Source organism: Balaenoptera physalus (genome assembly GCF_965194825.1).
Source record: "Balaenoptera physalus genome assembly, chromosome: 17".
Taxonomy (NCBI): domain Eukaryota; kingdom Metazoa; phylum Chordata; class Mammalia; order Artiodactyla; family Balaenopteridae; genus Balaenoptera; species Balaenoptera physalus.
The window spans coordinates 69651151-69678820 of record NC_138895.1 but is presented as its reverse complement, the minus strand read 5'-3'; the positions used below and the strand labels follow the sequence as shown (position 1 = coordinate 69678820).

General features: G+C 35.3%; 1 protein-coding gene across 2 annotated transcripts in view; it reads left to right on the top strand.

Annotated features, from left to right (window-relative positions):
- The window catches only part of ATAD2 (ATPase family AAA domain containing 2), an 80027-nt gene that overhangs the window by 38733 nt on the left and 13624 nt on the right, over positions 1-27670 (top strand). For both annotated transcript variants that reach the window (XM_082433125.1, XM_082433126.1), the window contains exons 12-27: positions 1540-1714; positions 2590-2678; positions 6942-7101; positions 7984-8074; positions 9134-9448; positions 9792-9924; positions 10273-10459; positions 11385-11570; positions 17965-18100; positions 19536-19732; positions 20256-20415; positions 22390-22512; positions 22635-22778; positions 23956-24348; positions 26050-26183; positions 27027-27155. In XM_082433125.1, the coding sequence (XP_082289251.1) occupies positions 1540-1714; positions 2590-2678; positions 6942-7101; positions 7984-8074; positions 9134-9448; positions 9792-9924; positions 10273-10459; positions 11385-11570; positions 17965-18100; positions 19536-19732; positions 20256-20415; positions 22390-22512; positions 22635-22778; positions 23956-24348; positions 26050-26183; positions 27027-27155 (2752 nt within the window). The remainder of the gene's footprint in view (positions 1-1539; positions 1715-2589; positions 2679-6941; positions 7102-7983; positions 8075-9133; positions 9449-9791; positions 9925-10272; positions 10460-11384; positions 11571-17964; positions 18101-19535; positions 19733-20255; positions 20416-22389; positions 22513-22634; positions 22779-23955; positions 24349-26049; positions 26184-27026; positions 27156-27670) is intronic.

Below are 27670 nucleotides of genomic sequence, written 5' to 3'. Positions count from 1 at the left end.
ATAAGCTACAAGGATATATTGTACAACATAGGGAATAGAGCACATATTTTATAAATACTATAAATGGAATATAACCTTTAAAAATTGTGAATTACTATATTGTATGCCTGTAACTTAGTTAATATTTTATATCCGCTATACTTGAATTTTAAAAATTAAAGTAAAAAAATTAAACAACAGATTCCTTCAATTTTTTCTCTTCATTTCCCCTTTCTTACATTTCCCTTTTCTTACATTTCTGCTCATAAAAAATCAATATATGACTATGATAAACTATTTTCATATGGTATGTTCTCTTTCCATTTTAATGGCTGAATAATATTCCATTTTGTGGATGTATCACATTTTATTTAATTGATTTTGCTATTTCTGGCTATTTTGTTTTCTCCTGTTTTTGTTATCACAGATGTCAATATCATGAACATCTCGTTGCTTCCTCTTTATGGGAATCATTAAGTTTTTTCTTTAAGATACCATCTCACAAATAAGATTACTGTAAGATATATTTTTAAAAATAGATATAGTTTTAAAAATCTGTTTCTGTCTTGACTTTTGTACATTGAAATCACTGGTTTACTTCACTTACTTGTCTGATTGTTTTCTTAACAATTGCTTTGTTTTTTTACCATCTGCATTTGATTATGTTCGTTACTTATTATTTTTCTTTTTCTTTTGGCTGCGATGCGTGGCTTGCCAGGATACTAGTTCCCCGACCAGGAATTGAACCCGCGCGCTGGCAGTGCAAGCGCCAAGTCCTAACCACTGGACTGCCAGGGAATTCCCTTATTTTTTTCTTGACTCTGAATAGATTTTATCCATCACTTGTGATTTTTTTTTTTTTTTTTTGCCATTCTTATTTTGTCATTTCTGTTTTTCTGGGATCTTCCTTAACTTTTCTTTTCAGGAGCAGTTATTTGATGATCATGTCTACTAAGATTATGAATATAACCCATTTTCTCAGAATTCTGTCCTGAGAACAGTGAATAACTTTGGAAATATGTGAAAAAGCTGTACATTACCCAATGACAGTGCAGTGATGTCACCAAAAATTATCTTGAATTCTTTGTGTTGTCCTAGTCCCTGTTACCCAGCCAGTACTTCAAGTTCTCTCTTCTTTTATCTTATTTTCTCTCGTGTTCATTCCCACTGTTTTCTTGCAAAACTTTTGCTGTTATGTTACTGGTGCTCAGACCAAAGATTATACATGAAATCTGCTATTCTTTCCCCTGATATGTTATAAAATTAAACAGTCAGGTCTTTTCAATCATAACTTTTATGCAAGATAAGATAATATGATGAGCATGATGAATGAATGAAAGAAAATATGTTTCACATAAAGGGTTTTATTTAGTTTCAATATTAATTTTATAGTATGAATATTAATTCCTAGGTTTTAAGTTGTGCTTTGTGGATTGAAATGATATTTCACTTGTCTTAATTACATTCTTATTCATTAAATGTATTCATGAAATTGATTTCTAATTTTTTGTTTGGTCTATTTTTCAGTGTAGTACTAAAATAATACTTATTCTTTTACAGAGGTTGTTTGTTTTATGGTCCACCTGGAACTGGAAAAACTCTGGTTGCTAGAGCACTTGCCAATGAATGCAGTCAAGGGCATAAAAGAGTAGCATTTTTCATGAGGAAAGGTGCTGATTGTCTGAGTAAGTGGGTAGGAGAATCCGAAAGACAGCTGCGATTGCTATTTGATCAGGTATGATATTAAAATTTACCTATATAGATCTGTAATCAGTGTAGATTAAGTATAAGGATTGGATAAACCTTGCATTTAATTACTTTTCATAGAAATAAACTCATAATAATTATACCAAATATATACTCTTCCTAGATTATTTTCCTTTGTCATGTCATGATTACACCGATGTATGATGAACATTTTTATAGTAAAAAGAGGAAGGAATAATTGGGTCTGAGTTCTTTGGAGTCTTAGGTCTCATACCTAAAGACTAGAGACAGAGTGGTAGTCTCACACTTAAAAGAGACGACAGTAGTGAGTTATGTTTCAGTATATGAGCTGAAGATTAGCTCTGCCCTAGAGTGGCTTTCAGTTTCATATCCCAATTGTATTGACAGTAAGTTGTGAGATAATAACATTCTTAGCTACTGAGGCATATTGTTGCAAATGCTTTTATATCTCTTTGTAGAATTCACTGAGGTTTTTTTATTTTAACTTTACTGAAATAGATTTTAAACTATGGCATCTTATTAAATGTTTTTTTCATCCTGACATGGAGGAAACCTATGTCACTGTCTTCTATTCTTTGTCTTGTTTCGACAGTTGGTCTTTAGTAGATATTTTTTGTGTCCCAATAATTGTAGCTGTATGAAATCTGAGGGTTAGAACTAGTGGAGTATATTGAATGTTTCCAGCTGAAAATGCAAATAAACTTAAATTGTATGCTGTTATAATTTATTATGTCTGAAGCCTTAAAACATAGTTCTTGAGTTTATATTTTTAAAAACTTCTTATAAGTAAGTAGGAATGAAAATGAATTAAAATGGTTTATATTAAGTCTATATATTTGAAGTTTTTCATGATAACATGCAATCACTGGACTTGCTTCCTAGGCCTATCAGATGCGCCCATCAATTATTTTCTTTGATGAAATCGATGGTCTGGCTCCAGTACGATCAAGCAGGCAAGATCAAATTCACAGGTAAAACTTGCTTGATGGTACTTCTGCCTTTCTTCCTGTATTCTGAGCAGTATTGATGTTGCATGAGGGATAGAATGTTAGAGGGTGAAAGAAAGTTTATAAACCAGTGTTGTTTGGTAGTAGAAACCAATGTATAGTACAGAAGAAAAAGAAAAAGTGAACCTGTTCTAAAGGGTAGGGTGTTCTCAAGCACAGTATTGGTTATAGATTTAACTTGTGATACAGACTTAAATGCCCATTGGCCAGTGAGGTAAGGCAAATAAAATGAGTGAGGCAGGCCAGTGATAAGGGTGGGTCTGGGAAATGGGGCTGAGTGTCCAATCATGAAGAGCATAGCCAATTGTTTTTAGCTCCAGCCTATTACTGAAGTGCAAAAGCTGACTCAGACTTGAAAAATAAATTTTCTTTCTTAAATTTTATATTCAAATTTTTGTGTTAAATATCTTTTAGATGTTGCCAACTAATTCAGATGCTTTTTTTTTTTCCCCCCTAGTACTAGCCCGACTTCCTGATTTTCAGAATAGGAAAGTTGCATATCCCCTGTGATAATTGCTTACCGAAGGGAGCAGTTTTCACTAGTACCACTGACTCAACTTGAATCTAAATTCATTTTAGTCCTAGTTCATCTTCAGTTTTTCACAGCTTCTTTTTAAATGTAATTATTTAATTAATTTGGGATACCCAAAAGCAAATGTTTGCATGCTTTCATTATGCCGGTATTGTTTTTTATTGTAGATAATATAAAAGAGAAATGAGACATAAAATTATGAGTGATAGGTAGGTTTTGGCTTTTCTAACACCTAACAACATTTACTATATTCTGGTCCCCTTCTTTGACTTGATACTATAAAATTTTATTTGTTGCTCTGAGTAAATTAAAATGTTTACTCCTATATGGTAAAAATAGTTGTGTGTACACATACCCTACCAATAATCATACACACTTTTTATATATGACACATTTCATTATCAGCCATATTGTATTCATTGTGTTGATAGGGAAAAATATATTTAACAATACGACCATCACTTTGCAATCAAGTAATTGAGTACTTACTGTATTTTGGAACAGTTCTAAAAGGGATTGGAGAAATTTTAACAAGAAATATAGAATAATTTTAGCAAGCACTTATCATTTCAAATATATGTTTTTAAGAGAAATTTAGTTTTTTGTTTTTTCCAAAGACTTAAAAAATCTGAGAGAAAAACATTTTTGTTAAATTAAGCTTATTTATTTATTTATTTATTTGAAGAAAGTAAATCTTTTTTTTTTTTTACAAATTTATTTATTTATTTATATTTTTTATTTTTGGCTGCGTTGGGTATTCGTTGCTGCGTGCGAGCTTTCTCTAGTTGCTGCGTGCGGGCTTTCTCTAGTTCCGGCGAGCAGGGGCTGCTCTTCATTGTGGTCCGTGGGCTTCTCATTGCGGTGGCTTCTCTTGTTGAGGAGCACAGGCTCTAGGTGCACGGGCTTCAGTAGTTGTGGTTCACAGGCTTAGTTGCTCTGTGGCATGTGGGATCTTCCCGGACCAGGGCTCGAACCTATGTCCCCTGCACTGGCAGTTGGACCACTGCGCCACCAGGGAAGTCCAAATTCAGCTTTTTTAGAAGTTAGCACATTGAACATAGTTAAACTATACTCTTTATCTTATTGTTGGTAATAATTGTAGGATAATGCAAATAAGTAATTATGTGAATGCATTAGAAAATACGATTTTTAGCCTAAGAAAAGAGGATACAAATATAAAGTAAGTTAAATTAAAACCCTCAAATCTTTACTTGAATTAGAAATACCAGTATGAACTTATGATGAATTTTATTTTTAAAGAAAAAAATGATTCCTATCTCTGGGCACTAAAAAGGCCTAGAAACAATCACAATCCAGCAGCAGTTCATACCCCTAGCACTCAGAGTGTGATCTGTAAATACTAGGATTCTTTAGGAGAGGAGGCGTTAGGCACAACTGAGATGGGAAATAGCAAGACAAGCCTGGAACATATTGTTATTCCTGGAAGTGAAGAAGCAATCAAAGACTACTGGGGTCATATCAGAATGACATAGCCAGTTTGAAGGGGTTTCCATTGGCCAAAAATGGGACAATTTGAGACCCAGTATACTGAGTCTCTTAAATATGTATACACATATTTAAGAGACTCAGTATATTGAAGTGTATCAAGTACACAGAAATCATCAGTTTTTAATGGTCTCTTTAAAAAAAGAACTTAATTGGTCACTCCAAAGGTTGCTAAGACAGTGACTCATTACTCTGAAAATTGATGAAGAGAATGAATCAAGCATTTCTTTCTGCTGTCCTGTAACCATGATTCAGAGTAATTTAATAATAATGATAAAGAGAACTTTGTTCTCTATAGAAAAATCACAGTTAATAAACACAAAGGAAATTATTGAATTAGAAAAATAACCATTTTGCAACCTCTTATGAAATAGTGGATCAAGACCTATGGTTTTCAACTGGGAGTGATTTTGCCCCCCAGGGGACACATCTGGATATATTTTTGATTGTCACAACTGGGAGGGGGGGTGCTCTACTGGCATCAAGTGGGTGAAGACCATGGATGCTGTTAAATATCCTACAGTGGACAAGACAGCTCTCCACAACAAAGAATTATCTGGCCCAAAATGTCAGTGGTGCCAAGATTGAGAAACCTTGATCTAAGCAGTAATTATCAGTGGTTGCTACGAAAGCAAATAAGGTGAAAAGGTTAATAGTAAAGTTTATGATGAGTGGAGTAAGCTGATAACACCTCAACTAAACCCAACCTACTGATCTTAAAAATGAAAATATGGTATCACTTGCCTCCTGAGGTATACAGTAGGAAATACATGGTATCTTCCAGTGAAATATGCTATCCCAAATAGTTTAATCTATATTTATTAAGCTTGTAGATGTAACTACCAGTTTACAGGAAATATGAAAGCTAGAGGACAAGTTAAATGAGCCTATCAGGAAGCAGTCAGCTCAGTCCAGATGTGGGAAGGAAATTCTACAAAACAAATGAACCAGTTTCTTCAAAAAATAAATGGCATGGAGGAAGAAAAAAAAAGTGAGGGAAGGGTGATGGGGAACTGTTATGGATTTGAGGGATGTTTGACCAAGTGCAATGTGTGTAGATCTTGGCTTGAACAAATCAAATGTAAAAAGATATTTTGAGACAATCAGGGAAATTGGATGTTAGGTGGTATTAACGAATTAGTGTCATTTACGTTGGTGTCATAGTATTGTGGGAGTTTTTAAAAGTCCTTATCCTCAGAAATACATATGTGAAGTACTTAACATGAAATATTTATGGGTTAAATGATCTAAGATTTTTTTGTTTGGTTGGTTTTTTTAAAAGCTATTGGGTGAAGACAAAAAAGGAATACTGATAATTGTTGAAACTGAGTGATGAAGATGTGGAGACTGTTTTACTATTCTCTCTCCATAATGAAAAGTTTAAAATGTAATTAAAACCCTTTTTTAAAAAAATAAATTTATTTATTTATTTTATTTATTTATTTTTGGCTGTGTTGGGTCTTCATTGCTGCGCACGGGCTTTCTCTAGTTGCGTCGAGCGGGGGCTACTCTTTGTTGCGGTGCGCGGGCTTCTCATTGCGTGCGATGGCTTCTCTTGTGGAGCACGGGCTCTAGGCACGCAGGCTTCAGTCGTTGTGGCACGTGGGCTCAGTAGTTGTGGCTCACAGGCTCTAGAGCGCAGGCTCAGTAGCTGTGGCACACGGGCTTCATTGCTCCACGGCATGTGGGATCTTCCCGGACCAGGGATTGAACCTGTGTCCCCTGCATTGACACGGGGGTTCTTAACCACTGTGCCAGCAGGGAAGTCCAAATCCTATGTTTTTATGCTTTATGTATATTCTGTTTTATTTTGGGGTCCTTTGATAATGTGTACACAATGAACCATTTTATGATTTTTACTTTGTTTTTCTGCCTAGTACTTGTATTTTTTTGATGTTGTATGCCTGTTTGAGAACTCTAAAGTTCCTATGTGAAATTATGCTTTATGAAATGGCTTCCAGGATCCATTTGTAGCATTCTAAAAACTGTGTTTTCCATTGATTTTAAATGTCCATGTGCCATGTAGTATGTTATTTTACAGATTTTCTTTTTAAAAAGCTTATTGAAAGTAGTGGAATGCTCTGAGAAAATTCAGTCACACATTTAATGTATTAAATCTTAGCAAAAAAAAGAAATGATGTGTTCAGCTTCCATACAATTAATCTCTTCTCTCTTATTTTAAAATTTAGTTCAATTGTTTCCACCCTGCTAGCTCTTATGGATGGATTGGACAGCAGAGGAGAAATTGTCATCATTGGCGCTACCAACAGACTGGATTCTATCGATCCTGCTTTACGAAGGCCTGGTCGTTTTGACAGAGAATTCCTTTTTAGCCTACCTGATAAAGATGTAAGAATTTAACATCACTCAAATTTTGACAAAATTGATTGCCTTTATCATGAACAAGTCTTGGTATAGCAAAAAACTGAAGATTGAGTTTTGTATGTTCTGAAGCAAAGTTGTATGATTAACATTCAAATATGTATATGTATGTATTTTTCGGGAGGCATTATTTTATTTAAAGAAAATAACTTGGATAATATTTTATTCTTTTCTTTTTTTTTTTTTTTTTTGGGCCCCGTGGCTTGTGGGATCCTAGTTCCCCGACCAGGGATGAACCCAGGCCACAGCAGTGAGAGCGCTGAGTCCTAACCACTGGGCCACCAGGGAACCCCCCACCCCCACCCCCCTCTTTTTTTTTTTTAATAAAATAGTGCCTCCCTAGGAATACTCTTAAAATTCTTTCAAATTGAGCACAAACTTTGCATGTTAATTATACAGCTTTATTTTGATTCAGAACACGTGACCTAACAGTCAGTCCTTAGCCAATTCATTAGCCTTGGCTTTTTTCACGGATACAACCATATAATCCTATGCAGTTATTTTAAAGCTGCCTAATATTTTGAGAACCAAGTAAGAAAATGTGGGTAGAGCTGTCAGTACTCTTAAAAACAGTTCTTAATATGTACCAGAATAAACAATAGTCCAGTAGTTACTTAATTTCTCTTGTTCACATTTATGATGACTAGAACTTGAGCTATAAATGTAGATCTGTTTAACATAAAATCCTCAAGCTCTTACAAATACAACTTTTTTTTCATTTTTACTGTTTCATATTTCTGTTTATATTAGGTATTAAAATCTTAAAATTTTAGATAAATTATTTTAAATTGAAATTAATCTGAATAGCACTTTATTATTACAGAAAATTTTAACTGTTTTTATTTGTAGGCTCGAAAAGAAATTCTAAAGATTCACACAAGGGATTGGAATCCTAAACCACTGGACACATTTCTAGAAGAACTAGCAGAAAACTGTGTTGGTAAACATTGCTTTAAGCATTAAAAGAAATATTACATGCATTTCAAAGATGGAATAAGTTGTAGTTTTGCCAAGGTTATGTTTAAAGAAATGCAAATTATATTTGTTTCTTATTTATAGTTTCTGGCATGTTTTCTTCTTTTTTTTTTTTTTTTTTTGGCTGCGTTGGGGTCTTCGTTGCTGTGCACAGGCTTTCTCTAGTTGCAATGAGCTGGGGCTACTCTTTGTTGCGGTGCACGGACTTCTCATTGCGGTGGCTTCTCTTGTTGCGGAGCACGGGCTCTAGGCGCGTGGGCTCAATAGTTGCGGCATGCGGGTGTGCAGGCTTTCAGTAGTTGTGGTGCGTGGGCTCAGTAATTGTGGCTCGCAGGCTCTAGAGCGCAGGCTCGGTAGTTGTGACGCACAGGCGTAGTTGCTCCGCGGCATGTGGGATCTTCCTGAACTGGGGCTCGAACCCGTGTCCCCTGCATTGGCAGGCGGATTCTTAACCACTGCGCCACCAGGGAAGTCCTGTTTTCTTCGTATAAAGTCCTAGATATTATATAGAGGTAATTGATATTTTGGCTGTCAGGGAATTTGAGAATGAAGTTAGATCTTTTACTAACTGTTCACATTTTTCTAATTATCCTATTAAGCATTCTACATGTATTATTTCAGGTAATTCTTACACCAGTCCTGCGAAGTAGGTAGCTTTATCCCCATTTTACAGATGTAGAAATGGCTGAGAGCATAAATGAATAAAGAGAGCATAAATCTCTAAAGATACCATGTCTAGTAAATGACAAACTAGAATTTGAACCTGATTGATTTCAAAAGTCATGCTCTTGACCCCTGTGCTCTACTTCGTGCCTGCATATTTCACTCTCAAAAGTTGATTGATTTGTTAAGGGTTATTATCAACCATGTAAGTTCACTGGGGGAATGAGAGACATTTTAGCCTTATTACTCCTAAATATTTTGCTACTATATTGCTAAGCTGATTTTTAATTTTCTTTTAACCATGGTCAAGCTAATAGGGTAGTGGTATACTTAAAAATTTTTTTTTGGTTGCCTTCGATAGGATACTGTGGTGCAGATATTAAGTCAATATGTTCTGAGGCTGCTTTGTGTGCTCTACGTCGACGCTACCCACAGATCTATACCACCAGTGAGAAACTACAGTTGGATCTCTCTTCAATTAATATCTCAGCTAAGGACTTTGAGGTAGCTATACAAAAGATGATACCAGCCTCCCAAAGAGCTGTGACATCACCTGGGCAGGCATTGTCCACCATTGTGAAACCACTCCTGCAAAGCACTGTTCACAAGATCTTAGAAGCTCTGCAGAGAGTATTTCCACAGGCGGAAATCAGAACTAAAAAGGCATTAGACTCAGGTATGAAACTTGATTGACCATTTAGTTTTCATAATCAGTAAAACTAAATGTTTTGTACATCCCTGTACAGTAATGTTTCTTTATAAAAGAGCCTTTTGAAAGGAATTTGGTCATGCTTTGCCTAGATATTTGAAAGAAATTTACTTCACAGATTGCCCTAGACTTCATCTAAGTTTGGAATGCATTTTTTTAATTTACTTGTTATTTATATCTACACAAACATTTTTGATTCTTAAAAAAATGTCATTGAAGTTCCTTGGTTTGCTAACTGAGGCATTACGTGAAGATTTGCTTTGTAATTCAGAAAAGTTACTAATGCACACTTTTTTTGTTTACTTTGTAGATATTTCTTGTCCTCTTTTAGAAAGTGACTTGGCATACAGTGATGATGATGTTCCATCAGTATATGAAAATGGACTTTCTCAAAAATCCTTTAATAAGGCAAAAGAAAATTTTAATTTTCTTCATTTGAATAGGTACACTTCCCTTGAAAATTAATATATATTTTTTTCTTGTGTAAATTCCCTAAAACTAAATGAAATGATGTTTGAAAAGATAAAAGATGCCAGCCAATTGACTTTTTTAAAAAGTTAAAATATTAGAAAATTTTTTGTTGTTACAGTTGTCAGGATGGTAGAAACTATACTGTATGAAGTATTCCTAAAAATCTGTAGGGGTTGATTGTCTCCAAAAACCATATGAACCTTGCTGTTATGATTGGCCATATTGTCAAAACTTTTGACTTCTAAAGTTCATAATTGGTAATTGGGAGGGAAATTTAAACTTTTTTTCCTAAATCATAGGTTATTACTCATTTCTTTCAGAAATGCTTGTTATCAACCTATGTCTTTTCGACCAAGAATACTGATAGTAGGAGAACCAGGATTTGGGCAAGGTTCTCATTTAGCACCAGCTGTCATCCATGCTTTGGAAAAATTTGCAGTATACACATTAGACATTCCTGTTCTGTTTGGAGTCAGTGCTACATCTCCTGAAGAAACATGTGCCCAGGTAATTCATTGTTGCCCAGACAAATAAGCTGTAAGTCAAAGTAGTCTGCCAAAGACAAAATCTAGAATTGCCTCATTCTTTTTGTACTGTGTTTTTTGTCTTTCTGATTTCTAACTTCAGGTTTTCAAAATAGAACTATGCATAAGTGCTTAGCTATTTAAGAGTATGAGTTTAAATCCCTTTTCCACCACTTAACTTGCTATGTGACTTAGGAGTTATTAGACCTCTCTGCCCCATTTTCCCCATTTTCAAAATGGAGATAATAATAGTCCTTACCTTGTGTGGCTGTTGTGAGGAATGAGTAAAGTACTTAAAGCAGTGACAGCTATGCAAAATAAAATTTTAATTTTCTTCATTTGAATAGGTACATTTCCCTTGAAAATTAGTATATATATATTTTTTCTTGTGTAAATTCCCTAAAACTAAATGAAATGATGTTTGAAAAGATAAAAGGTGCCAGCTAATTGATTTTTTTAAAAAGTTAAAATATTAGAAAATTTTTTGTTGTTACAGTTGTCATGATGGTAGAAACTATACTGTATAAAGTATTCCTAAAAATCTGTAGGGGTTGATTGTTTCCAAAAACCATATGAACTATGCTGCTTCTGTTTTTGCTATACTAAAATTTTTTAAATGTTAAAGTCTTTTATATTTGTATTTTTATATTTAACCTTGGTTACCATAACAGAAAAGTCTTCTAGATTTCTTGAGCTGTTTTCTAATTGCTTGAAGCAATTATGTTTTTCTAAAAATGAGACTTTTATAAAACATTTAAAAACAAGATTGTGGGATTGGGGAAGCATTTTTAAAACTTGAGGGTTTTATATGACAATTCCGGGAAGTTAAACGTTGTTCCAGATTAATAAAGCATATAACTAATGTGCTGACTCTCTAATTGAATGTAATTTTTTTCTCTCTCTACTAGATGATTCGTGAAGCTAAGAAAACAGCACCAAGTATAGTGTATGTTCCTCATATTCACTTGTGGTGGGAAATAGTTGGACCAACACTTAAAGCCACATTTACCACATTATTACAGAATATTCCTTCTTTTGCTCCAGTTTTACTACTTGCAACTTCTGACAAACCCCATTCCACTCTACCAGAAGAGGTAATTTGGGAGAAATCATTATATTTTAAAAAGAGATATACTTAAGTAATAAGAATTTATGGAAAAAATTCCAAGTGCTACAGAGGTGAATAAAATTGTAAGGAAAAGTTTTCCTATTAAAGATACCATTGTTAGCTATTTGATACATGTGCTTGTTGGGCAGGATGGTGTATGTATGTGTGTATGTATATAGTAAGACCATATTGTAAATTTTTTTTCCTCTAAATGGAATATGATGCATGCTATTCTGTAACTTACTTTATGTATCTTATGTATTTTTAATACATAAGTCTTATTTCTTTTAAGAGCAGCATAGCTTTTTCTGTTTTCTTGATATACCATAATTTATTTATCCAAATCCTTATTAATAGGATTTTAGTTATTTTCCAGTTTTTTTCCCATTGAACTGCTACAGTGAGCATTCTTGGGTTTTAAATTATATGAGCATTACTATGTGGATTTTTTAACATGCATTCCTAACAGTGGAATAACTATAGCTTAGCCAAAGAGGATGCACATTTGACATTTTTGATAGTACCAAATTACTGTCTTTCAAATTTGTGCCAATTTAGACAACTACCAGTGACAAAGTTCATTCTGCTTCTGCCTGTAATACTCTTCTCCTAGATACATAGAAAGTAAAGGCGTGATCCTTTATTTTTCTCAGATTTCTGCCTAGATATCACCTCAGAGGTCTTCCTGATCAGTTTCTCAATTACAGCAGTAACACCTCTGCCTATCACTCTCTTCTCCCTTACTCTGCTTTGTTTTTATCACTACTTGACATTAAATATTAATTTGTTTGACTCTATCTCTACTAGTAGAATGTAAAATACGTGAAATCAGGGACATTTTTCCACCTCTCTGTCCCCAGAGTACATAATAAGCATGTTGTAGTCTTGTGTGTGTGTTTTTAGAACATTAGTAGGAAGATAATTCAAATATTTTATTTTAAATATATTTACTGAGCACTTATTCTGTGACAGACATGGTTATAGGCATTGGGAATATAGCATTGAACAATATGGACAAAAATCTGTATCCTCCTAGGGCTTACATTTTAGTTGAGGGAGAGACAAACAAAAATAAAATATGATACCAACCTACCAGTATGGAGAAAAATTTAGCTAAGCAATGCCAAAAGAGTGTGGTAGGGTCACAGTGTTAAATCCGCTAGGTTAGCCTCACCAAGAAGATGACATTTGAGCAAATACCTGGAAAAGGTAAGGTAGTGACCCATTCGAGTATCTGAGGGACAGAGGTTGCTGGCAGAGGAAAAGCAAGTGCAAAAGCCCTGAAGGAAATGTGTGGTGTGTTGGGAAAATTGCAGAAAGTCTAGAGTGGCTAGAACAGAGGGAATAAAGGACAGAATAGAAGGAAATGATGTCAGGGAGTTATCAAAGGACCAGATTGTGTCCCTGATGGCAGTTTTGTAGTTGTGAATTCTTCAACTAAAACTTAAATAAACTGGGAAATGAACATTAAGTATATATTAATTACAGATTCTTAGGGTGGGAAGAGTCCTTAAAGTTTTCTACTTTAGTCATCTAGTTCTGGACTCGAAGTCTTTCTTTTGTGTAGAACACCTTCACAATTCATTTTGTTAGTTCTGACTCCTAAGAAAAATCATCTTATTTTGAGAGGCTTCCATTTCTTAATCTCCATTTGTTTCCCACATAAAATAGAGAGCACGTCTATTCTGTCTTCATCATGAAAAGCTCTTTGTATGTTTGAATATGGTTTTGTGTTCATTTCTATCTCCTCACTCTGACCCAGGCTTCTTCACACTAAAAATTTCTTCTTCTATGATAAGGTATATTCCTTAGGATTATTAAATACAATAAAGTTTATTTCTTTCTCACTTAACAATACCAGGCAGATGACTAGATTGGCGGGTCCACCCTCCACCATGTAGTCATACCAGACACTCAGGCTGAGAGAGCTTTCTCATTTTCATCATGTGGCTTTCCAGGTTACTTTCATTCTGCCCAGCTGAAAGGATTGGCCTTCTTGTGCCTGGTCGGAAAGTGATACATATCATTTCCTTTCACATTCCATTGGCTAAAACTCACATAGCCATACGTAACTGCAAGGGAGACTAGGAAATATGATATAGCAGTGTGCCCAAAAGGAAGAGAACATGGAGTGTGGTAATAGCAGGCTCTGCTACACATCACACATATTTTTAGTTTCTTCAAAATTCTAGTCACTCTCTTGAATGTCTTTCTCTTTATATTCCTTTTGAAAGGCTGTACCCAGAATGAATTCAGTACTCTAGCAATGTTCTGATTAACAGAGTAAAGAAGAATTGCCATGTAGTAGCCACATTAACCATTGATTTATTGTACTCACTGTCAATTAAAACTTTGTTAATTATTTCAAAGTTTAAAACGAAGATAAGTTTATACTCTTGGTAATAAGTAAGGCAAACTAGCTGAACTTTATAAAGACATAGGGAGGGCTTCCCTGGTGGCGCAGTGGTTGAGAATCTGCCTGCCAATGCAAGGGACACGGGTTCGAGCCCTGGTCTGGGAAGATCCCACATGCCGCGGAGCAAAAGGGCCCGTGAGCCACAATTACTGAGCCTGCGCATCTGGAGCCTGTGCTCCGCAACAAGAGAGGCCGCGATAGTGAGAGGCCCGCGCACCGCGATGAAGAGTGGCCCCCGCTCGCCGCAACTAGAGAAAGCCCTCGCACAGAAACGAAGACCCAACACAGCCATAAGTAATAAAAAAAGACGTAGGGAGGTTGAAAAGCTGTCATCAGTTTAATCTTGGATAACTTTATCAAGAATGTGGTAATTTTGTACTCAAAAAAATTTTTTCAAAGATAGCTTCTTTGTTTTCTTATGGTAATATTTCCTAAGCATATCACTGTAAACTGAGTAAAGTATCCCAGTATCACACTGTACTGTAGGGTGGAATGGGCACTGGACCAGGAATTGCTCATTTTATAAAATGAATAGTCTATGTGGATACAAATAAGCAAGTCCGCTTTGAGCCTTATATAGTCTATGTAGTCCTTAGTGATACAGTGATATTGTCTATATAGCATTGGACTATAATATGTGAGAAGTACTGTGTATACCATTATTAGCTACATTAAAGTTTGTCCATCTCAAAACTGCAGTCAGAGTATCTATATGCATGAGTACTAGTGGACCCTAACAACTCAGCAGCATGGAAAAATGACAAAGAAAGTCATCAGTGGATTAGAAACTTTGATGAATCGTGAAAGACAAGCAGTGGGGATTAGATTGATACAGGTAACCACATTTTAAAGCATGTGCATGAAAGGACTGCTTTGAAAGATGGGAGTGGTTTCTAGCTCTGGTTCAGTGCTAGGAGGGAATTGAAAGAGTCTTTGGACAACTTTGGATTTTTTTGGCTTTCTTCACTTCTGGCCATGCCAGACAGCAGTCAGCTGAGTTGTTTGTCCTCAACTAGAGCAGTGAAGGTGGGCCCAAGGACTAGTGTGGCAGATCAGTGACTTATGTATAGGTACTGAATGGGAGGAGTAGGGAGACCCTGTGCCCAGAAGACAAATTACAGGCACATTCTGTGTCTAATATAGGCAAGCTTCTTTCATAATCACTGGAAGTAGAGCTAGAATAAACAGAAAAGGCACCTGTGGACAGTTGAAGATTTCAAAGGCAAAGATGAATTTATAAGTAAGCTTTTGAGGAAGGACAGCTCCATGGAAAATCATATCCATGCGTCAGCAACAGATTGTTGTGGAAAAGAACCAATTGAAGACATTATAAATGAAATAACTCCCCCCAAATAAAAAACCCCACAGGGCTAAAAAGAAGCAGACACAGATAAGAGTGAATTAGCAAGATGGAAGATCATGAGATCAGAAATTCTTATAGTAAATAATAAAAACAAGACAAAGATTTGAAAAGTGAGGAAGAAGTTAAAGGAAACAGAGGACATAGATTCAGGTCTAACATCTGTTTAATGGGATTTATGGGAGGAGAAAAATGTAGAAGAGAAAAATAGTCACATAATAGAACATTTCATAGAATTAAAGAATACCGTAATCTTCAGATTTAAAAGGTCCCTTGTTCTAACTGATGGGTATAAAAAGGCCCACATCTAGATAAAATTTCAGAACACCAAAAGTATAGAGAAAAATCTAAAAATCTTCCAAGAGAATAAAACATTACTAGAAAGGACTGAAAATCAAATTGCTTCTACATTCTCACTGTTATAATACCAGCTACTAAGGAGGCAACTGAGCAATATTTTCAAAGTTAGAAGGAAAATAATTTTGAACCTGTAACTTTCTTCCCAGCAAAGTTAGCATTTGAGTGAAAGAGCAAAATAAAGATATTTTTGAACATGCAGTGCCTAAGACACTATTACCCATAAACCCCTGACTGAAATAATTATTAAGGGATTATTTCTCCTCTTGGATTATTTTTATTTTGCAGAAGTTGCATATAAGAAGCAGTGAGCAAAGAAAACAGTAAAACTCGTCACAAAACTGTGCTAGTAACATTTTTTTAAGGACTGTAAATCTAAGTTGATCTTGGTTCTGAACTCAAAACAGCAGGAAGGACATAGTGAAGGAGAATGAGGAAGTAAAAGCACATTCAGATTTGTATCTGATATGTAGATATTGATTAACTTCACAGTTTGGTAGGAAAAGAAGCTTAGAGATATGTCTGTTAAAACTTGTAACAATAAAAGAACAGAAATGCAGCATACAACTTCCAGGCCACCAGAAAGGGGGAAAAGGTACAAATTGCAATAGAAATATCAACAAAATAGATTCTAAAATTTAATGTAGAAGAAAAAACTGCTTGAGGGACTTCCCTGCTGGTCCAGTGGTTAAGACTCCATGCTTCTACTGCACAGGGCACAGGTTCAATCCCTGGTTGGGGAACTAAGATCCTGCATGCCACGCGGCATGGCTAAAAAAAAGTTCTTGAATTTCCAAGAAAATTTTGAAAAAGCCCACCAAATATGATAAAGCATACCACAATGTTAGTGATTAAAACTGTGAATTTGGGCCAGAAATGACAAATTAATGTAATACAGTTCATTAGTAGACTCTTGTATACATAGTAGTTTAGTAAATGGATTAGCAAAAGGAGAGACTTATTTCATAAATGATGTTGTGTATGTAGTTTTCACAAGTTTGGAGCATGGAAGAACCTACAAAGCAGAAAATGCAAAAGCTGTGGATGTAAATTTCTCTGTATCAGAGGTAGGCTGAACAAAGTACACAAACATCATACAAGGAATAAACATTATTATCCTCTAATAATTCTTGGAAAGATCTAGAGGTTTGTTTAGAAACATCCTTTTGAGACCTGTTTTGCCTTTATTCTTTTTTTGGTGGTAAAATATACATAATTTACCATTTTAACCATTTTTAAGTGTACAGTTCAGTGACATCAAGTACATTGCTTTAAGTTCGTTCATGATGTTGTGCAGCCATCACCACTATCCATTTCCAGAACTTTTTCATCATCTCAAACAGAAACTCTGTATCCATTGAACAATTATTCCTCATTCCTTCCTCTCCCAGCCCTTGGACACCTCTAGTAACTTTCTGTCTCTTTGAATTTACCTATTCTAGGTATCCTCATATAAGTGGAACATAAAGTATCTGTCCTTTTGTGACTGGCTTATTTCACTTAGTATAATGTTTTCATTGTTCATCCATGTTGTAGTGTGTGTTCAAATTTCATTCCTTTTTGGGCTGAATAATATTCCATTGTAGGTACATACCACATTTTGTTTATCTCTTCATCTGGTGATGAACATTTGGATTGTCTCTATCTCCTTCCTACTGTGAATAATTCTGCTATGATTATTGGTATACAAGTATCTGTTGAGTCTTTTATTTTTTTTCTTGCAGTTTTTTTGAATATACTGGGTTACATGATAATTTTGTGTTTAACTTTTTGAGGAACCGTCATACTGTTTACTACAGTGGCTGCACCCTTTTACATTCCTACCAGCACAAGGGGTCTAACTTCTCCACATCCTTACCAATACTTATTATTTTCCAGCCTTTATTCTTACTGAAGAACCACTCATTCTCATATCTCACTTTGGGTTGTGAAGGTGAATTACTTGATCTCAACAAAACCCTTTAAGTAAAATATCACCATATCAGTTATTGTATGAATTATAGTTTGGAACCTTGAGTTCTAAAGAAGATCCCATGTTTTTAGTTCCTTATCTATTGCATACATGGTTTATATAATACATAAATTCAATATAAGTAAAAGATTTAAGAAATTATTTCTTTATTACACAATTTAGATTGTCATTAAAAACGTGTACAGTAACCTACTGTGGCATTGAATGATTGATACATAGTAATGTGTGTGTATACATACATATGTATATAAAATGCATCTGTTTTCTTTTTTAAGGTGCAAGAATTATTTATCCATGATTATGGAGAAATTTTTAATGTCCAGTTGCCTGGTAAAGAAGAACGGACACAATTTTTTGAAGATTTAATTCTAAAGCAAGCTGCTAAGCCTCCTATATCAAAAAAGAAAACAGGTTAGTTCTTGTATCAAAGTTAATATATAATAATTTTGAGAAAGTGGAAATAAAATATCAGTTAATGGCATTGCCATCTTCTAATATCAGAAGCTCAAAACCTCAGTTGAGGTTGATACCTCTTACTTACCTCTTAAAATCCCTATGTTTCCCATTAAAATAGACTAAAGTTCTTATTTATTTGTTTGTTTGTTTGTTTATTTAGGCTGTGTCGGGTCTTAGTTGCAGCATGCAGACTCTTAGTTGCCATATGCATGCGGGATCTAGTTCCCAGAGATTGAACCCCGGCCTCCTGCATTGGGAGCTCAGAGTCTTACCCACTGGACCACCAGGGAAGTCCCTAGACTAAAGTTCTTAAAGCATACAAGGCCTTTCATCGTATAGCCCTCATCTATGTGGAATTGGTGCTAGAATTCATAGCATAGCCCCAATCTGTCTTTCCAAGCGCACCTTTGGCACTTTTCTCTCCCCCACCTTTTTCCTTCCAAAGCACTCTATCTTTAAACCATACACAGCATATTGTGTCTTTTCATAATTTCATTCATGCTTCCTTCTAGTATAACTTATTCTTTCTTCCCTAACATCTAGACAAAATTAATTTATTACCTTTATGATGCACTGTACTTTTTTCATACTACTAATATGATATTACAGTGATGTTATAATTATGTCTCTTACTCCCTTAATAGATTGCCAACTTACTGGGGCAGCACTCTCATATTCCCTTTTTTATCCTTATTACTTATTAGTGCAAATCTGTTTAAACAAAATTAAACTTTTGTTATATTTGAAACATACCACAATTTTTTGTTAGTTTAAAAATTAACTAGTAAAAATGACTTTTTAGGGCTTCCCTGGTGGCGCAGTGGTTGAGAGTCTGCCTGCCAATGCAGGGGACACGGGTTCGAGCCCTGGTCTGGGAGGATCCCACATGCCGCGGAGCAACTAGGCCCGTGAGCCACAATTACTGAGCCTGCGCGTCTGGAGCCTGTGCTCCGCAACAAGAGAGGCCGCAATAGTGAGAGGCCTGCGCACCGCGATGAAGAGTGGCCCCCACTTGCCGCCCTAGTGCAGAAACGAAGACCCAACACAGCCATAAATAAATAAATAAAAATTTTTTAAAAAATGACTTTTTAAAAAATTAGAATATTCTTGTCTTGGAAATATGCATTTTCAAAATTTTAATAGACTCTTAAATGATCTTAAAATGGTAATGATTTAGGAATTAGCACTCCAAATTACAAGTTAGCGATTATTGCTGGCGGGGGCGTGTAGAGGTCGAGATTATGGTACCTGTTTAGTATTCCAAATCCTCTGATTCCTGGCAAATACAAGGAGGATAATCCCTGAGAGCTTGTCTACTTTGTGTACTGAATTGTTTGTCACCCTTGATATGGTGGGAGAGTGGTAACTAAAATCTTCCATTCATGTAAAGTTTTGCAGGCCTTGGAGGTACTCCCTGTAGCACCACCACCTGAACCAAGACCATTGACAGCAGAAGAAGTGAAACGACTAGAAGAACAAGAAGAAGATACATTTAGAGAACTAAGGATTTTTTTAAGAAATGTTACACATAGGCTTGCTATTGACAAGCGATTCAGAATATTTACTAAACCTGTTGACCCTGATGAGGTATTAATTTAATCTTTGGATCAAAATGCTTCAGAATTAGAGACTATTTGACTAGTTTATGTGGTTCCCTCTGTATACTGTGATCTTGTTTTCTGTATTTGGAAACATACCAAGTAGTGTCCTTCAAGAGCTATGTAAAGCATTTTCCTTGCCTGCAGAGCATAGACAATTAACTTTGCCCAACTCAAATGTTGTAGAAGTAATTTGAGAATGTCTTAATGCTACATTATATTACTGTGACCTACACAGTTAAGAATGAGGTCCTAAGTTGACATTGAAGGGTGGGTGGCATTTGGATGAGGAAAGAGGTTTAGGATGTTACTGGAGATATAGGTGCCCAAGAATAAGAATAAATACAAAACAAAACTCGCCTTAAATAGAGTCACAGTTTTGTATTAATATATTTTCATTATATCTTATGTATTTATTCTCTCTCCTTTATTTTGCCTGGTAGAAAAACTTGACTCAAATTTTTTACTGTTCAGAGTTAATTTAGTGATTTGGTCATTTGCTTGAATTTTAGGTTCCTGATTATGTCACTGTAATAAAGCAACCAATGGACCTTTCATCTGTAATCAGTAAAATTGATCTCCACAAGTATCTGACTGTGAAAGACTATTTGAGTGATATCGATCTAATCTGTAGTAATGCTTTAGAATACAATCCAGATAGAGATCCTGGAGGTGAGCATTACTGGTTTTGTTTTTCTTCTTCAGGGGGTGGAATGGGGGCTGCTAACGCTTAGTGGCGGGTGATTTCATACTAGGTGCTATATTATAAACATTTTATATTCACAGTGCCATTCAGTCCTCAACAACGGTATCCTCATTTTACAGTTGAGAAAAATGGAAGTTTAGAGAGGTTAAAAAACTTACTCAAGGTCATACCATCAGGAAGTGGCAGAGGCAGAATTCAAATGCAGGTTTCTTTCACTCCAAAACAATTATATGATATAGCCTCTAATGAAACACAAAATTGCGTAACAACTTAGCTTGTTTCCTTTGTTTATCAATGTTCTTTCTCAAAGTAGAAAAATTAAAGCTCTCTGTAATAAGTTTGAAAGGATTTTCTTAGTTAAGACCATTATAAATTTTATTACAAAAGTAATATAGCATAATACTTGCTAACAGTAATACTTAAAAAACTAAGTCACCCATTTCCTTTCTCCAAGGGTGGACACTGTTAAGTTTGGGGATATCTTTCCAGACCTTTTCGATGCGTAGAATGCATTCACGTTCTACCTCACATACCCAGTCCGTTAAATAAAATGTATAAAGTAAGGGATTTTTAAGTGATATATTTGTTCATATTTATAATGATATATTCAAATATCTATATGTTTGTTATAAACTTGTTCATTTCCAAAAAATACTCTCTCAGGTGCTTTTTCCTAGCTTCCTATTCTTGCTTTATGGATGCTGTGCCCTTAACTGTCTTAGTGGATAATTTTTTTTAATAGTTCTATTTCCTGCACTGGCTCTCTCCTCCAGTACATTGGCATTCTGTTTTTAAATTTGTAGCGCTTATAAATTAGATTGATTTCCACCACTAAGAGTTTCCTCAACAATTTAAAAGCTCACTGTTCTTCCCTTGCCAGTCTTCTGCCCACACCTTCCCTAGACTTTATCCTGTAGTTCAGAGTTCTGGAGGTAAGCAGTGGGAAACAGGCTACCAAGTTGGGAATACCCCTTAACTGTAGAAAGAAGGAAGCATTTATCCTGGAGGAAGAGGGCTTTTTCTGTTTCATTGCAGTCATACTGCCGCTGCTTCCCTTTTCGTCCACTGTGACAATCTAAAATTACTTCAGAGCAGTGGTGTTCACACTTTAGCTACCATCAGCATCTCCTACAGGACATGTTAAGATGCAGCTTGCTGGGCCTCACCTCCACAATTTCTGATTCTGTAGATGCAGGGCCTGAGAATGATGTGCATTCTGACAAATTCCAAGGTTTTGCCAATGCTGCCACACTCCAGGAACCAATGAACTTTGCCTGGCCTTTCTTCAGGCCATGTTAGAAGCCCCCAGCAACATCCCTTCTGTTACTACAGCTGTTCCTGTCAACTATGAACTGAATATCGTGTGAATTTTGCAGCCTACTGCCCTGTGAGGGGAACTGATCCAGCTCTTCAAGCAAATTTACATTCACTTATTATCTGCCTGTTGCCTCAAGGCATTTTCCAGTTTACAGTGCTTACGCTCAGTTTTGGATTTTTTTCTAGTGTTTCCTATGTAGGGGTGCTGTTTCATTGTCTTTGTTTAGTTTCTCTGTCAATGTAATAACATCCTCTATATCTCTTCCAAAATTGTTTTACATCCCTAGTTCACTCATGACACTGATAGCCTTCCTTGCTGTTTTTGTGTCATTATGTTGTTTAGTTTTGCTACTAATTGATTCTTATATTTTCTCTGGTATTTCAAAGGGATCTGGATAGGACAGGGCAATGAAATTAGGTTTAGTCTGCCGTGTTGAATCAGATGTCCAGAACATTAGATTAACATCAAAAACAGAAATAACACAATTCCAGTAACTTTTACTATTCATGGTGGAAGTAAAAAAGGAATTGTTAACGGCTATAATCTTAGCCCAACATATGGTGTTAATTTTTGTTACATTAGCAAAAGGAAAACATTTTAAGATTCTTTATTCATTCCATAGATCGTCTTATTAGACATAGAGCCTGTGCTTTAAGAGATACTGCCTATGCAATAATTAAAGAAGAACTTGATGAAGACTTTGAGCAGCTTTGTGAAGAAATTCAGGAATCTAGGAAGAAGAGAGGTAGGAAAATGATTTGATATCAGAAAAAGATGCTTTAGATGTGTTGAGTCCTTTTAATTAATTGTTTATGTAATTTTCAAATCTGGAAATTTGATTTGATATTCCACATGTCTGTTTATAAGGCTGTAGCTCTTCCAGATATGCCCCATCTTACTACCATGTAATGCCAAAGCAAAATTCCACTCCTGCTGGTGATAGAAGACCAAATCCAGAGCAAAATGAAAAGCTGAAGACCCCCAGTACTCCTATGGCTTGCAGCACTCCTGGTAAGTGCACTTATGTAAATTTTACTTACAAAACTATAGCCTTTATTCTCCTCTAATGCTGTTTACTTTTTCCATCAGTTTCCTTTGTCTATATTGATGCAGCGAATTATGTTGATTTCATTAACAGTAAGGCAACTTGGCATTCTTGAAATAAATCCAGGCTTGCAATAAAGTACCACTTGCAATCCCAGTTTACCTTTCACCTCTCAGTTCACAATCTAACTGTGGTATGACTTGATCTGAAACTGACTTTTATTTCCTATAAATGCTAGTCTGTTTCCTGTTCCTCTTTATTCTTAGGGTATAACTCCATGGAGTACCAACCCAAATCCTGTGGGGTTCCCGAGACCTCTCTTCTTTGGCAAGCTCTTACTTCCAGTTTTTGCTGTTTAAGCTCCATGAATTTCAGACTGTCCTCAGCTTCTTAGCCTCTCAGCTATTCATTTGTTTTCCCAGATTTTGGTGCCATAATTCCTCAATGCTTTTAAACAGAATGTTCATAGAGACAGTATTCAATGGGAGCAGCCCAAATGCAGATCAACAGTAGGATGGAAAAATATGGATTATTATACAAAAGTGAAAATTATTAAACTTCAAGTATATACAACAGTATGGATGAGTCTCCCAAACATAAGGCTGCAGTGTGCTTGTACTGCGTCTAGTCTAGGCAGAATGTTGAATCTCTGTATAGTGTAGTTTCTTCATCTGTAAAATGATGTCGATAATGGTAGCAAACCTGATCAGGTTAAAGTGGAATTTCAGTGAGTTAGTACATATAAAGGCCTTAGAAGAGTTCCTACTATACGGTAAGCACTCAGTACATGTAAGCTATTTTTAGTCTTGCCCTTCCTTCAGTTCATTCCTTATACTACTGCCAAAGTGACCTTTGTAATATATGCATCAGACAATTCATGTCATTGCCCTCCTTAAAATTATTCGATTTTTTAAAAAATTATTCAAGATAAAATCCAAATTCCTTAGAATGACAGGTCATTGACCACTTTCTACCTTCTCACAGTATTCTCTACTTTTGTTTGTATATTCCAACCATACAATACTATGGTGATATCTCAGGTTCTCCTCTTAATATCGCAGGAGGTATTTTTTTCTCCCACTTACTTAGACTTTAAAAAATTGTTGAATGTTCTCTTACCCTTTTTCTTTAAATTATTTGAAGCTCAGTTGAAGAGAAAAATCCGCAAAAAGTCGAAGTGGTACTTAGGCACCATAGCAAAACGAAGGAGGATTTCCCAGGCAAAAGATGATGGCCAAAATGTCGTAGATGACAAAATTGAGAGTGATACAGAGGAAAATCAAGATACAAGTGTAGACCACAATGAGGCTGGAAACACAGGGGAGTCTTCAATGGAGGAAAATGAAAAGCAGCAAAATGCCTCTGAAAGCAGAATAGAATTGGGAAATAATAATTCAAGTACTTGTTTTGAAAATCAACTTGAAGAATCTGGAAAGACTATAGCATGTACAGAATTGAAGAAAGATAAGATCGCTTGCAATGGAGATGCTTCTGGCTCTCAGATAACAGATATTTCTGATGAAAATGAAGCAAAAGGTAAGTCTCAGTCAAGCAACTTACTAATTTTAAAAGATGTTTCATTCAAAGTTCTTAAATAGTTAATTACCATCTCAGTTTACTCCTTTTTCCTTGTCTTTCAGAGTACAGGAGTTAATTAGGGAAAATAGCATTATCTTTAATAACTATTGAGCTAGTAAATCACTATTGTTAAAAGCACACTATAGCATCAAACAGACCTGGATTTGAGCCTCTAGTCTACTGCTTAGTAGCTTGTGACCTCAGTCAAGATTCTTGACCCATCAGCCTCAGTTTTCTCATTTGCAAAATTGGGGTAGATAGTTGCTGGGTAATAAGATATTCTGACGATTGAATAAAGTAATTCATCTAAAGCATGTAGCAAAGTGCTTGGCTATACAATTTTTAAAAGCTGGCAGGATACCCTCTCATTTTTAAGCAAGATAAGCAGTTTCATGTGATTTCTTGCTGAGTGATGTACAACAACTGTTACCCCCATCATTCCTCTATCCCTACTGTAGGTTTAGTCCAAGGTTATTTATATTTATTCTAATGATCCTGCTCCCAAAGTCTTTCATGTAGAATTGTTTCCTGTCTGCACCTTTTTGGACCTTTGGCATTAGATTTGTTTGGTTTTTGGAAAAACCAAACATTATTTAGTCTTACAAAGCAAAAAAAGGGTAACAGGGTCAAAAATTTATTTTGGTCAAAAACAAGTATTGACTAAGTTAATGAGACTGGTTTTCTTCAGTGGCTTATATGCTGTAGATAAATCTTTTCCAAGTACTTCCTTAAAATGAGTTCTCCTGTGTTTGAGTAATCTTAGAATGGTCTAGGATATAGCCTTTCCGATGTGGATATTTTAAATGTTAATCCTCTGGCTGTATAATTTAGTATTTTTTGTTTAGGTTCAAAGTTTATTTTTTCTTTTATCATTATCTTTTTTAAAAGGACACTATTTAGTGAGACAGGTACCTGTTTACATGTCAGGAGATTTGGGTTCTTGTCCTGGCTCTTAGAACAGTTAGGTATGTTGACCATAGAAAAGTCTTCACCTTTCTTTGGCCTTATTTTTCTCATCTCTCAGTGAGTAGATTGTTCTAGATCAGGGATAGGCAAACTTTGTCTGTAAAGGACCAGATAGTCACAACTATTCAGCCCTGCTGGAGAAGCCACATTGACACACATATGTAAAATGGGCATGGTTGTGTTCTAAGAAAACTTTAATTATGGAGTAATTAAATGCAGATTTAGCCTATGCGTAGTAGTTTGCAACTCCTATTCGAGATTACTGAAGCCCCTTCCAGCTCTTAAATTCTGAGTTTTATGCCTAAATAGGAGACAGTCTAATCTGTTGAGGATCCCTTGAAATACTCTATTTGAGAAAATATTTCTGAAATGTCCTTTTTTTTTTTTTTTTTTTTTTTTTTTTTGGCCGCGCCGTGTGGCATGCAGGTTCTTAGCTCCCCGACCAGGGATTGAACCTGTGCCCCCTGCAGTGGAAGCTCAGACTCCTAACCACTTGGACCACCAGGGAATTCCCTGTCCCTAATTTTTGAGTGTGTAAATGGCAGCATCTTAATCTCACAGCAGAGTCAGTAAACCAGAACAGGGGTTTGTGTCTAAGTAAATATGTCCTGCTCTTTAATCTGCCTGATATTTATTTTGGGTATTATAAAGTGTCTGTGAAACAAACAACAGTTATTTATTTTTTCATTCTAGAAATGTGTGTCCTGCGGATGACTCGAGCTAGACGTTCCCAGGTAGAGCAACAGCAGCTCATCAGTGTCGAAAAGGCTTTGGCGATTCTTTCTCAGCCGACACCCTCCCTTGTTGTGGACCCTGAGCGATTAAAAGTATGTAAATTGAAATCGTAATGCTTTCATTGTGCAGATTAGAAACATGACCCACCAAAAGAGGGATTGTAATAGTACATTGTATCAATTTGGCATGTAATAAATAATGATCTTTTATGAAAGGATAAACTTGGTATAGAATAACTTTCATAAAGGCAGTGGTTGGAGATGGCTAGGATGTTGATATTATTGTTTTTAACATACTTGTCTATGTCACTGATCCCATACATTGTTTTTATGACCATTACATATGACCATTTTAGTTGGTTTTTACTTAACAAAAACATGCAACCATGGTTAACTATGAGGTAATGGAATATCAAGGTACGACCAGACTTGAAGAATCACAGAAATTTATCAATAGTAAGTCCGTTTCAGTCATGACAAAAAAACACTTTTTGTAAGAAATTCCTTTTTGTAAGAAAAGAACCCTGATGTGGTGAGGTAGTTCATCATTTATGTACTGTCTCTTTTTATTTCACATAACAGAATTGATTATAATGTACTCATAGTGCCATAAAATGTTCTGCAAAAATGTTGCCTCTTTTCCTGTTAGTCTAATTTGAGATTATTTTTTAATTTGTCTCTAGTGATGTATGGCTAGAATTGAAATTGGCAACCTCCTCAGCTGTAGTTTTTAGGCTGAGAGGCCAGAGTCATAGAATGTTGATAACATTAACTTACAGCTCAATGTCAGAGTCACTATCAGAGGCTGCAGTGTCTCATTAGATGACTTGGTCTGCCTTCTCTCTGGCTTATATGCTAAAAATGCCCCCAAATCTTCAAAATTAAAATATCTCAGGGAATTTCTCTCACATATGTAACACTTACGTTTTCTTTTAGAATCTTTTGAAGACTGTTGTTAGAAAAAGTCAAGAATACAATATTTTTCAGTTGGAAAATTTGTATGCTGTAATCAGCCAGTGTATTTATCAGCATCGCAGGGATTATGACAAGACAACACTTATTCAGGTAAACTAATATATATGAGAAGTTAACACATTATAAAAATTTTTAAATACCATTTTTTTAATGTGTGGATTATGGATTATTTCTAGGTATAACTGTGTTCTGTGCTTTTTTAAATCTAGCACTTAAATTAGTTTGTGTTTCTTTAATAAGCAGTGGAACACTGTATTATCTGTAAACTATGAAAAATCTATTTTGTGTGTATATTGATGAAGATATATAGTTCCTTTGTAAGACAGACTTAACATAGACCTATTTGTCTTTACTTAATCTTGCTTTATAGTGGGCATTCAAGTACTAATGTTTAAAAATAGAGTTTGGCTGATACCTATATAGTATTTTATATATATATATATAAAACTGGTATCTACTATATACCTATTAGCATGTAATATATATAGTATTTAGTATATCTAATAAAGTATACTATGGTACCTACACAGAATAATATATATGTAACAGTAGTACCTACAAAATATAAAGTATTAATATCTATATGTACACCAATGCCTTGATTA